Here is a 13,772-nt window from a genome sequence, read left to right on the forward strand (position 1 = left end):
CAGCTAAGGTCAACATAGATAACAGAGACCTAACACTGTAAAAACAAACTCTTTCACCCGACAAACCAGCTTTAAATGGTGTTAAATATTTCAACGCCAGGGGCACAAAAGTTGTGGCTAAATTAGGAGGAAAGCCCACCATAGTCGAGAGTGTAAGTGGGCTTGAGAGGTCAATCAAATGAAATAGGTTTATATATAGAAACATACAGGATACTAAGTTGGATGATCAGCCATGATCATATTGAATGGTGGTGCAGGCTCAAAGGGCCGAATGGCCAACTCCTGCACCTATTTTCTATGTTTCTAAACAAGGAGCTGCAGATGCTGGTTTACATAAAAGGACACAAAGATCATTGCAGGTACACAACCGAAAATGTTACCTATCCATGTTCTCCAGAGATGCTGCCTGACCCACTGAGTTACTCTAGCACTTTGCACCCTCTAGGTTTATATGGACAGAAAGCAATAATTCCTTGATTATTTATAAAACAAAATTGCCGTATCTTCACATATAAAATCTTAACCATAAAAAATATTTTACAAATGCATACAGAATAACTTACATTCCCATAGTTCAAAATGTGAGATTGTGAGGATGTTTCTTATTTAAGAAATTACTTGGAATATCAGATGAGTGGAACTTGGTGGATTTTAACTCAGATTGAGTAAATGACCTTCAGAGGAGGGAACAAATAAAGCAAACACAAGGTAACAGCCCTCATCAGTAAATATCAGATTTTATGTTCCAATTCCAATCTTGGTTTAAATAAAACTATGAAAGTATTTTAATGAATTTGCCAAATTGCCGTTTCTTGGAAGGAGATTACTCACAAACACCCACAGGGGGGTTGGGGTCTGCACTCGATGATGAGAACATTAGGGTAGGATTTGATCTGAAGATACAAGGCATCTACCATAAGCTGCAGTCTGGCCTCGCATATTCCTTCAGCTTGCTGCGATTGTGGTGCCACTGCCCAGCTTCATGATAATCTGCTGGCAGTCGCTGAGTGACCGCTTGTCCCCGAGTTTCTCCAGCGTGCGTGCGGCCTCGGCCAGCATGACTGCTCTCTGACCCGGAGAGGAAAGAAATGAGAGGGGAAGGTGGCGGCACGCCAGGAGTATCGCTGTCGCTTTCTCCCTTTGGCCAGGTAGAGCATCCAAGTCACCTAATTTAAAAAAAAAAAGTACAAATAAATTTCACAGGCTTGTTTAGTGTGGGAGGCGAGCATTTATTGGAATCCTAACGTAGCACATGGTAGTACATCTACTTCCTGTTGCACTGCACAGGACAGAATTCATAAAAATATCTGCGAAGGATCAGCAAGCTGAACAATCCACCACTATAATTTTCTTGAAATCGAGTTGTTTCCCAAAATAAAACAAACACTGTTGTGAGGCAAATTAAACTTTACACTACTTGTAAGTTACTTAACGTTATTTAAGCTTTAAGCAATTCATTTCTTTAATACATAAACTCAGAAACGTCTGGCAAACATGGCTGATTCCGCAGGCCTGTCCCGCCCGAAATCTCTGCACAAGCGCACACTCTAGAAGAGCCCCGCACATGCGCCCACTTCAAACACCTACAGTGCAATCATATTAAGGAGGATGAATGTGAAGTTTTGAAAAAGATAAACAAAGCACAAGGACAGGTCAAGGGGTTTAACATTTTTAAGAGTGGATCAACAAGATTTGTCCTTGGCTTTTAAAAGATGCAAGGATTTGACCAAACCTTTCAAAAGTTTCTTGGCTACACGGAACTGGAAGATTGCTGAAGTGACACTGCTGATTGAAGTAGAAGATAGAAATAGGTCTATGGACCAAAAGAGAACTGCAGAAGCTGGAAATACAAAATAAAAACAGATAATGCAGGAGAAACTCAGCAGGACACACAGCATCACAGGAAAGAGAATCAGTTAAAGTTCCAGATCCAGAACCGTTCATTAGAACTGAAAATGAAAGAAATACGTTGGTCTCGGCAGCAGAGAAGTCAAAAGAGGGGCAGTAATAGTGAAATAATGGAGTAGATAAACTTCTTTGTCTGCTGCAATGTTGTATAATCTGACTAAGCAAAACAAAATGGAAAAGATGAAAGGTTGGCAGGCACAAATGGCTAGTTCTCATACAAACAGAATGAAAGAGCGAGTTATCTAAAGTTGGAGAATTCAATATTTAGTTCTGCAGGCTGCGACATGCCCTGACAGAAGGGATTGTTCCTCAAACTTGTGTTAGGCTTTATTATAACAATGTAGGAGGCCACAGACAGAGCGAGAGATGGTGAATTAAAGTGGCAAGCAACTGGAAGCTCAGAATCACTCCTACTGACTGAGTGCAATGGAATCACTCAGTCTATGTTTGGTTTCTTCGAAGTAGTGGAGGCCACGCTGGGAACACTGACTTGCAGCACAGTGGAACAAAGTGCAGTGCAGCACTGCCTTCAGCCCACACTGTCTGTGTCAAGTATGATGTTGAGACCGACTCCTATCAGCTCACACTTAATCCATGTTCCCCCATTCCCTGCATATCCATGTGCCTATCAAAAGCCTCTTAAACGCCACATTCGATTGGAAGGAAGTTCAGTTGAGCGCGACATTAGTTGTGGATATTTAGACACGAGTTGTTAAAGAAGGGAAATCAACATTGACTTGCTGAAGGCAATGTCAGGACTGACCAAATTGAATGTAATTGTTTTGTGCCAGTTACAAGAACTTTCATGAGGTAAACAACTTTGTGTATTTTACAATAAAACTCCAATAATCCATTAGCTCAAGACTTAAGCCAGGCTGGTAGATTTTCCAGAATATTGGATTTCACTCCATTAAGATGACACACATTTAATTCTCTCTTTTTAAAAAAAAAAATGCTACCCAGAGGATGGTGATTTTAAAAGGAATTTTAATAGGATTTTAAAAGGAATGTGGGAAACTAAAGCTGATGCATTTTAGAGGGAGCATTGGAAGTGGGTCTTGGTAGGTTAAAAGGGATCGGGGATTTTACACCTAGCAAGCAAATGGAGAACCTTTGGGATTGCCAAACCATCGGATAGCAGAGCATGGTGTTTGACAAAGTCAAATAAAAAGCTTTGGAACGAAAAATGTTCCATGGGATCCATGGGAAAGTGGCAAGTTGGTGTAAAAGTGGGCTTAGCAACAGAGCAATAGATAATGGTCAATGGAAGATTTAGTGACTGTAGTGGTACGCAATGGGATTCCACAAAGATCAGAGGACTTTTGTGATCTTTGAGATATATGTGGATGATTTGCTTTGAATTGTAATTAAGAAAATTGGTGATTATACCCAAGATGATAATGAGGAAGTGAGTTACAGTGCGAGAAGAAATCAGCGGACTGGGTAGGTGGGCATAAAGTGGAATTCAGCCTGGAAAAGCGTGAACTAGTGCGCTTGGATTTGGCAAAGAATGCGAAGAAATGTAAGATGCAATGTAGAGGTCGAGAAATTAAGAGGAACAGCAAGATCTTGTAGTGCATCTTCACAAATCTCCCAAGACAGGTAGATAAGGTGAATTAAGGAGGAATATGGGATACCTGCCTTTATAGGCTGAAGTACAGAATACAGAGCAGGGAGGGTTATGCAAAAGATCATATGGCCACAGCTGGAGAACTGAGGAGAGTTTTGGCTGCCAAAATAGAGTAAGAGTATGATCGCAAAAGCAGTATGTGCAGAGAAGATATGCGAGGACTATCAGGGTGGAGAATTATCACCATGAGTAAATCCTATCAAGGCACAGGTCACTTGAGGGAACAAAGGTGAGGAAAGGAATATGTACAATTATTAAAGCCCTAGACAGAGTAAACCTCCTTTTCTTAGCAGAGATCAGTAAGTAAGAAACTAAAATATAAATTAGTTGCTAAAAGGATTGACTGGGGGGTGGGGGGGAGAGTGGGTACAGATTAAACAATAACATGGAAAATGGATAATACTCAGTACTGTGGGAAAAAATGCCAGAGCTGAAGAGAAAGAACAGGATAGATCAAGAGGTGGCACAAGCACAATAGGCCAGGAACACAAGTAAATGCAAACAGTAACATACTTTAAGCAGTTTAAAAGCAAGTGGATGTTTTTGCTTGCAATGGTCTCTGTTGCTAGGACAAGGTAATGGATGTTACATATGAGCCTCCAGCAATGGCGGCTGGAAGACAGGTGTGAAATGTATTTACCTTTTTGGACGGGGTGTGAAATGCGTCTCCTCAGACTGTGCTCCAGAAGCTGGTGTGTTCTTGTTGGACTTGCACCCGCCATCAACCTCACTGTCGTTTCATGCAAAAACATCTGGAAGAAATTTCCAGCATGTAAACCATTTAAAGAGAGAATATTACACTCACTTTAGTTTAGTTTAAAGACACAACGCAGAAACAGGCCCTTCGGCCCACCGAGTCTGCGCCGACCGGCGATCGCTGTACACTAGCACCATCCTTCACACTAGGGACAATTCTCAGTTTATACCAAAGCCAATTAACCTACAAACCTGGACGTCTTTGGACTGTGGGAGGAAAAAGGAGCACCCAGAGAAAACCCACCCGGTCACGGGGAGAATGTACAAACAGCGTCCGTAGACAGGATCAAACCCGGGTCTCTGGGGCTGTAAGGCAGCAATTCTACCATTGTGCCACCGTGCCGCCCCATCACATTTCATTCACCCATCCCCCTGAATACATCCTCCCTTCTAAAACCCTCTACGACCCAACCCTGTGGCCTCAACCACTTGCGGGTTCTCATTTCAATAACTGTCCAAGTAAATCAATTCAAACACCAGCAACACTGATGGTCCTACCACTAAAAATAGCTTTTTCCCCCCAACCAAAACTTAACTTTTAAAACATTTTGTGCATCAGTATCACAGCTGCCTCTGCAATAATAGAACTGTTTCATGTCTTTTAAAGTAGAAATCCCTAAAGGGAAAATATTAAAGCAGCTGCAACTGGTCTTGGATTGAAAGGTATTCTCCCATAATTATACTCTACACCCTCAGACAAATAACATTGTGTCTTTACCAGCTGAGAAGTCGATGCCTATTTTGTGACATTACCACCCAAATACAGAACAGGAATAGGTCCCGGCCAACGTTCCATTATTCATGAATGGACTCTCACCACAATTATTACACAAAATATTGCACAAATCAGTTGATAGCAGGGTATTGCTATAATTGATAGAAAAATTATGGGCTAATATAATTATGATCTTTTGCCCCAATTTGTAATAAGTGTCGAGGCCCTGAACATGTTCTGTTTACTTACCTTACGATGTGCTGGTTTAAAAGTCTGTCCAAGCTTCCTGAGACTGCTCAAGTCTTGTTGGAATCCTTTCAGTTCCAGACTTGATGCTTGATAGGCCTCTCCCACGGCTTGGCTGGAATTTGCTTGTTTCTGCCACAAGGTTGTACGAATTGAGAGCAAAATGTCGCAGATCAACAATTGCACTGCCTGCCAAGAACAGAAAAAATCAAAATGTCATTGCCAGACAAGTAAGCAATGATAATCCAAGCTTTCCCCCCCCCCCCCCATCTTACGATAAAATATATTTCACATCACCATCCTTTCTCCAATTTTGCATCAATCCATCTTAAAAAAATGAAGGGATGTACATTAAAAATAATGAGAACATATTATTGCATCTGCAAGGTTGCTCATAGAAACATAGACATAGAAACATAGAACATAGGTGCAAGAATAGGCCATTCAGCCCTTCGAGCCTGCACGGCCATTCAATATGATCATGGCTGATCATCCAAATGCTCCGATAGTTCACTGCTCTTGGGACTTTGGTAGAGCTGTATTGACAAGATTTACCAGACCTTGGTTGTTACTCCAAAACCCCAGCAAACTTTTCTATTGCTTTTCTTTAAACATGTTATGCACTGTTGTGAATTTTCCAGTGTAAATGAGTATAAAAGGGAGCAGGAAATATAAAAGCAGCCTGAACCTCGGCTCCAGCCTTGCTCCTGACCTCTGGTGTTTGGGACCCCAACCCTTCCTCCAACTGCACACCAGGCCCACAGCTGGAGCCCAGCCTCAGCTAAACTCCACACCCTCACTCAGGCACATGGCCCTCATGCATCCTTGACCATCGACTCACATTCCAGACTAACGTGTGAGCCACATGCTGAACCATCAGGATCCATATCTATTTGATGATATCAATGCGAAAAATGGAGAAATCAAGAAGATATTTTTCTTATCAGTGGTGGGATTGCAGGACTCACTACCCTTTATACCATGTAAATAAATAGCAGAGGTGTATTTGATGGGAGGTTATACGTGCAGCTACAAGCTTATAACAGTTGGGTAAAATGGCCAGTTTCCTTTGACAGACATATTCAAGGCTGGGTATTGTTCAAGAAAGGTCAGATGTGCAGTTAAAAATCTTGCACACTGGCCTCATGGTGAAAGGACATCACCAGCCATGAATGAATTGTAAGACCTGGATTATGGTGAATCGTGTGTTCACTTGCCGATGCCCAGGGCACACCTCTGTATTGCACTGCAGACACATTGCACAACATCGCAGGCACATGCAATGCAACTACAATGCACCCCAGAGGCCACCATCTCATTTTTGAAAGACCTGAGCACACCTTTGCCCTGCCTTCAACTACAAAAGCAGCAGAATTTCTACTGCAATATGGCTGATTTGTAGGTTTTAAAGCTGCAGTTTGGACAGTGCAAGTGTTTGCTGAGATGCAGGAACCTCGTTGCTATTGCTAAGGCGCGGAAACCATATGAAACAATGGGATGACGCCAACGAACAGCTCCGTACCTGGTGAAGCTTCGTATCCTGGTGTGGGCTAGAGACGGACAAACTGTTGCATAGATATCCACTGGCCCTCTCACAGCGCAGGAACGTTGTCTGGTGAGCATCTCGTTTCCCCAAGAGAGTTGTCTGCATCGCTTTGCAGATGTGAAGAATAGCCTTTGGCAATGAGCTCCTATATTTGGGAGACAAGAAAATAATTATGCAATGGTGACAAAAAAAATCAATATTTTCTTGCAGAGTTAGATTAACACCGTTGTTGAAGAATAAATGACGATTAGAATGTTTGCAATTATAATTCTCGTGCCCCCTAGTTTTACATGGTGAGTGAACAGCTTCAATTAAGAAGTAGGGTCTTCTTCTTCTTGCGTATGGCGTGCACAGCCTAAAATTGTAAGACAACTTGTTCTGTTTAATCTTCTGTTTGTGCACGCCAGGTTGATTGCATTCGTCGAAACAGGGTGGACCACGTGAAGGTTGCAATCTCCCACCCCAGGAAGTAGGGTCTCGACCCGAAATGTCGCCCATTCCTTCTCTCCAGAGATGCTGCCTGTCCTGTTGCCTGACCAATTAGTATCTCCTGCACATAATCAGTCCCTCTATCCCTTGCATCTCCATATCAAGTGTGTTTAACTCAACCCTCCATCTCCCATCAGGAAGGCCTTAAACTCCTCCGTTTCATTCTCCACCGCAGAACCATCCAATTTCCCTCTACTAACACTATTCCGCCTAGCAGAGCTGGTCTTTTTTTAAATTATTTTTTATATAAAGAGTCTGAAGGGTCTTGACTCGAAACGTCACCCATTCCTTCTCTCCAGAGATGCTGCCTGTCCCGCTGAGTTACTCCAGCTTTTTGTGTCTATTTTGTGTTGAATTAATATATGTACTAAAATGGAAAATTCTTACTTGCAGCAGCACAACAGGTTTGTAAACCCAGTACTCAATAGATAACATAATAAACAAACAAAAACATGTTAAATAAGTAAAACATCCAATGTAGTGCAAAACAAAACAAAGCCCTTGTGCAACATGGCCGTTTGTAGTGTAGTTGGAGTTAGTAGTGTTCAACAGACCCTTCGGACTATTGAGCCCACTCTGAACATCGTTCACCTGTTTACACTAGTTCTATGTTATCTCCCTTTCTTATCCACTCACTACACACCATGGGGAATTTACAAAGACCAATTAACCTAGAAACTCGCACTTTTTTTTCGACCTGGGAGGAAAGCGGAGCACCCGGAGAAAATCCACATGGTCATAGGGAAAATGAACAAACTCCATACAGACAGCATCCAAGGTCAGGATCAAACCTGGGTCTCTGGTGCTGTGAGACAGCAGCTCTATCAGCTACACAACTGTGTCGCCCAAAGGAAAAAACTTTTTTGAGGAAAAGACTTTCCTTTAAAGCAGAGCATTCATAAAGCAAAGGTAGACGAAAATGCTGGAGAAACTCAGCGGGTGCGGCAGCAACTATGGAGCGAAGGAAATAGGCAACATTTTGGGCCGAAAGAAGAAAGAAGGAAGAAAGGAAGAAGAAAGAATAAGAAAAAAAATTATAAAACAAAACTCTGTACATGCAAGGGGATTATTTCACGTCCAAATTCACTGCCTACTGTTTAAAGTATCAACCTTCACTTAATATGAGAAAAATGAAACACTGACGTACTCAGCCATCTGCAGAGATTTGGGTATCCGTTCTACTTCAGTGAACAATTCCTTTGCTGTTGTATCGTCACCCTGAAGCCAGTGTACAACAAACACGACAACGGATGCCCACCATTTACTGACAGGATCGGGACCTGATAAAGTGATTAGAAATATTATTTTACTAACACAAGCAGTTACTTTTGTTTCCCCATGCAAAATAGTTGCGTTGCTTGCATAAATACAAAAGATGTAGCTTAGGTTTGAAGCAAGGCATTTTACCATTCAAAGGCATAAAAAAGTTTGAAGACTATCTGATGAAATTATTGAAAGTCGTTTCAGAACTAGTAGTTCTTTGCTAGCAATCCATCGAACATTGGTTGAGATGTGAGATCATGGGGACTCGGGATAGCTCAAGGGAATGGCAAATATTGTACAAAAAAAACCCATTTCAATTGGAGGGGATGTCAGAAGTTGAAATCAGTGACATACAGCACACTTGTGTGCCCTTCGGTCCACCAAGTCCATGCTGACCATTTTGCCCATCTATATTACTCTCATTTGGCCACATTAGGTCCGCACCCTTCAAAAATAAACCAAAAAGTAATTTCTGCACAGACTTGTTTGCAGAGTAATCAAGAATGCTCCTTCAGAGCAGGAAGAGGATAACGGGGATCTCACTGAAATCTAATGAATAATGGGTATCTATCTGAATCTAGATAGAGTGGATGTGGAGAGGATGTTTCCACGAGTAGGAGAGACTAGGATCAAAGGGCACAGTCTCAGAATTAAAGGGCACACCTTTAGAATGAAGATGAGGAGGAATTTCTTCAGCCAGAAGGTGGTGAATCTGTGGAATTAATTGCCGCAGATTGTGGTGAAGGACAAGTCATTGGGTTTTTTTTAAATCGCAGATTGATTCCATTTGGTTCTTGATTAGTGGGGCTTCAGGATTACGGGAAGAAGGCAGGAAAAAGGGGGGTTAGAGGGAAATATACATCAGCCATGATTGAATGGTGGAATGGACTTGATGGGCTGAATGGCCTAATTCTGCCCCTATGTCTTATGGTCATATGATGGGGAACATGGCATTTATTCACATCACTGCCTTTAATTGATTATTCTGCTCATTTTTAAATTATTGATCCAAAATCAAATCATTCCAAAGCTAAAAACTCTCACCTGCAGTTCTCCTCAGACTGGAATCAATGGAAAAAGCCTGTGTACAATTTCCAGCGGTGTCAGCACAACTTTTAAGTAACTGCAAGTACTCAAAAGCATTGGAGAATTCTCTGCAATAGACAATACATTTTAGTTTAGTTTGGAGATTGGCAATGAAACATAGATCTTCCACTGAAAATCATCTTCAACTCAGCAGATTATATAGTAAATCATATTATTCTTGGTTCCTGAAATTGTATGCTTGTACTTATGATATGCCAATGAATATATTCTCCATTCTGTGACCAATTGGGTTTTCTCCAGGTGCTCCGGTTTCCTCCCACACTCCAAAGACATACAGGTTTGTAGGTTAATTGGCTTTGGCAAAATTTTAAAATTGCCCCTAGGGTGTAGGATAGTGTTAGCGTACGGGAAATCGCTGGTCAGCATGGACTCGGTGGGGCGAAGGGCCTGTTTCTGCGCTGCATTTCTGAAGTCTGATGGAGAATTTTCTAAATCCCCATTTATCCCTTTGTTTCAATACTTGCAAAGGTTTAGGATTCCAAAATGGAATTTTGGATTTTCATGTAATCTTTGTGAATAATATAATCTATAATGGTACAGCATTATCGGACTGATTTTGGTTAAGATTTGCCTTCATTCGCCAAAAATGATATTACTGGGGCAGGACAAAGCACTGCTAAAACAATCAAATCTAAATCTCTTCCAAAACAAAAACAAATAAATCTAATCGGAGAGTCAATTCCCAAAATGTAGGATAACAAAATTGTGAGGAGTAGGAGGTAATATAATCCGGCTTGATTCTATTTTGAAGACAACAAACTGCAGCAATTTAATCAAATATTCTGTTCCTCCCAAGAGCTAGACTGGAACGTTTATCCTGCAGAACCAAGGACCAATTTTTCTGATGTCAGGGTCAAGTCAGGACACACAATGATCTTTTCTTTAAAATATGTGTAATTTTCCGAACTAAAGGGGTGTTTGATTCAAATTATTTACCATGGAGAGGCTGGAAAATGCAACTTTCCCACAAAAACTAATTATCCCTCATTTCATTTATATTAAAATCCTTTGCCTCGCGTAGAAACAGACAATAAAGAATTATTCAATTCACCAATTATCTTTCTGTAAAGGAGAGGGTTCAGGAAATTAAGGAATTATTTTCTCCAAGCTTCACAGTTAATGTTAAATCTACTTTTCTTCAGCTATTCGCTCTACCCCATATAACCCCCCGTCCCCACCACTTCCATTAGACCAGTGTACATACCCAGCATCCTCAACCTCTGGTTTGACCAGCGAGTATACAGCTTTCTCAAGCAAATTTTCACAAAAGGCCTGGTTCACTTGGGCTACTGGATCAACTGCGAAAGGCAAAGTATAAATCACAATGATTAGCATCTCCAGTTCAGCCTCAAGATTGGATGCAAATTATGTATTGTATAAAATACACTGGTACAACGTACTCAGTCTACTGAATAACACAAAAAGTATGACATAAAAAATCTTATATTAGGTTCACTTCCTGCATCAATGGGAGATTCAAATACAGGTACATGGTTTCCAGAGATGATTCTTTCAATGCAGGTCTTCAATCTTTGTTCCGCTTTTAAAATTATACTTTATGCCTATCTCTTTGATCAAACCATCAGTTGTCAGCCTTGATATCTTATGTGAAATTTTGATTAATACCATGCTGGCAAAGTGCCTTATAATGTTTTGTGCTGCAAATTATGTGATATTAAAACAAGCTTTTTAGTGAGTTTCTCACTGTGCAACTATATAATATAGCTCTCTTTACTTGCAGAATATGCTGCCATCCATGTGTAATTTACCAAAGAATAGCAAGTAATTGTTCAGAATCTCTGTCAAAAAATCCTGAATCTAAAAGAGCCAAATAAACTTCATTTGGTGGAAATATAAAATAAAATGCGAGAAATAAATCTTCGGCAAGTCAGACAGAGTCTGTGGAGAGTGAATAAATCTTCAGTAAGTCAGACATCATCTGTCGAGAGTGAAACAAAACTAATGTTTCGGGTTAATGAGGCTTCCTCACAACATTAACTATATCTCACTCCACAGATGCTGCCTGACCTCAACATCTTACGGCATGGAAACAGGTCCTTCGGCACAACTTGCCCATGCTGACCCAGATGCCCCATCTACACAAGTCCCGCCTGCTGATAATTTTTACTTAATATACAAGAGGAGAACTGAAGCTGTGCGCCATCATGAAATATTCTGAAGAATCAGAGTTTGAAGAAGGGTCCCAACTGGAAACATCCTCTATCTATTCCTTCCACAGATGCTGCCTAACCTGCTGAGTTACTCTAGCCCTTTGCATTTCGCTCAAGATTCTTTGTGTTCCCTCGAAATATGCTTGACCTTACTTGTTAATTTGCTCTCTATTGGTCAAATTGTATTGCTCCAGTGTTGACCAGACACAGTAATGATTGGATTCTAAGTAGAGAACACTGTGACTCTTCCAATGAGCCAGACAATATAAACGCCCTTCACCACCCCATTTTATTTCTTCTTTGCATTTTCAAGTATCATTAATCCAAGCATGTGTTCACATATCTACTATTTTCTTGTTTTTTTTTATTGTTAGATTTTAGCACCTGAACGATGTGAACAAAAAAAAGTTTAATTACTGAAACTCTGAGCCATCTGGAAAAATAAAAAATATGCATTTCTTTATAATTCAGAAGAATTGTTGAGGACTTTGTACTTGTGGATCTTGGACAAGACTCATTACCCGGGTTCCTTGGAGAGCTGAAGAGACTTCCCTTAGGAACTGATTTAAGCGTCCAATTACAATCCACAAAGAAACGGCGTCCCAGAGGATGGAAAAGCCATTGACAGGTGCCGGGATCAGAACCACACGGAGATTGGCAAACCCGCTGGGCTCGACGCAGGAAATAACCCTGTGAGCATGAAAAACATAAGTAATACACAAACCACAAGCATATCAACTTGAACACTGAGTTTTGGCCCAGTAACAAAATCAGTCATTAAACATTTGCAATTGAGAGGAACGGATAACTTCATAATGTTCTTCTGTTGACACATTCCTGGCATTGATTGGAGAATTAGGATTTCAATGTTGTAGGGGGGATCTTACAGAAACATATAAAATTATAACAGGACTGGACAAGCTGAATGCAGGAAAAATGTTCCCAATGTTCGGCACGGACTTGTAGGGCCGAGATGGCCTGTTTCCGTGCTGTAATTGTTATATGGTTATATGGTTATATGTTGGGTGAGTCCAGAACCAGGGGCCACAGTCTTAGAATAAAGGGGAGGTCATTTAAGACTGAGGTGAGAAAAAAACTTTTTCACCCAGAGAGTTGTGAATTTATGGAATTCCCTGCCACAGAGGGCAGTGGAGGCCAAGTTGCTGGATGGATTTAAGAGAGAGTTAGATAGGGGCCAGTGGAGTCAAGGGATATGGGGAGAAGGCAGGCACGGGTTATTGATAGGGGACGATCAGCCATGATCACAATGAATGACGGTGCTGGCTCGAAGAGCCGAATGGCCTCCTCCTGCACCTATTTTCTATGTCAATGTCTATGTCTATGTACACACTTGAACCATCTTTCATCATTCAAGGTTCCATACCAGCATAGGAAGTTGCCTATAAACAATCATCTCTACCTGCCTATCTGTGAGTCTGAGGAAGGGTCCCATCAGTGTCTCATACATTAGACACTGAATGAACTATATTCTCCCAGAAATTGGATACAAAACCATTCATTAAAACTTTATCTTACTAACTTATTCCTAACAACCAAGCACAGCACAAAGTATCTACTTACCAACATGAAGGAGAGTCTGCCACTAAATTTGTTTTTTAGACAAATGGCAGCAGTTATATAGATTTCTGCCATGAGGCTTTGGGGGATTTTCTCCTCTGCACACTCAGCTAGATTAACTGCAGACAGAGCTAGATTTATAGCACTTCCACGGCCTTGCACCACTTTATCTAAAATGAAAAGAAATGCAGATAAAGAATTGGCATCAACTAAATGTTTCCTATTTTGCACTTCAGATGATATGGTTTCCAGGCAAAGGATGGACAAAATAATTTTTCAGGACAGTTGAAGTCTGTTGCTACGTTCTCTGTCCAAGCCTTTCATAACTTGAATAATTTCTATAATACTGGATCGCAGTATCCA

The 13,772-nt window shown here is 41.0% G+C and overlaps 1 protein-coding gene across 1 annotated transcript in view; it reads right to left on the reverse strand.

Annotated features, from left to right (window-relative positions):
- LOC129713881 (sterol regulatory element-binding protein 2-like) overlaps window positions 1-13,772 on the reverse strand; it is a 30,494-nt gene continuing 16,722 nt past the window's right edge. Inside the window, 9 exon segments of the mRNA XM_055663239.1 lie at window positions 1-1,166; window positions 4,179-4,290; window positions 5,259-5,444; window positions 6,778-6,946; window positions 8,438-8,570; window positions 9,598-9,707; window positions 10,865-10,958; window positions 12,353-12,521; window positions 13,413-13,579. Coding sequence (XP_055519214.1) covers window positions 946-1,166; window positions 4,179-4,290; window positions 5,259-5,444; window positions 6,778-6,946; window positions 8,438-8,570; window positions 9,598-9,707; window positions 10,865-10,958; window positions 12,353-12,521; window positions 13,413-13,579 — 1,361 coding nt within the window. The 3' untranslated portion in view covers window positions 1-945.

The sequence above is a fragment of the Leucoraja erinacea genome, chromosome 37 (genome assembly GCF_028641065.1).
Source record: "Leucoraja erinacea ecotype New England chromosome 37, Leri_hhj_1, whole genome shotgun sequence".
Taxonomy (NCBI): domain Eukaryota; kingdom Metazoa; phylum Chordata; class Chondrichthyes; order Rajiformes; family Rajidae; genus Leucoraja; species Leucoraja erinaceus.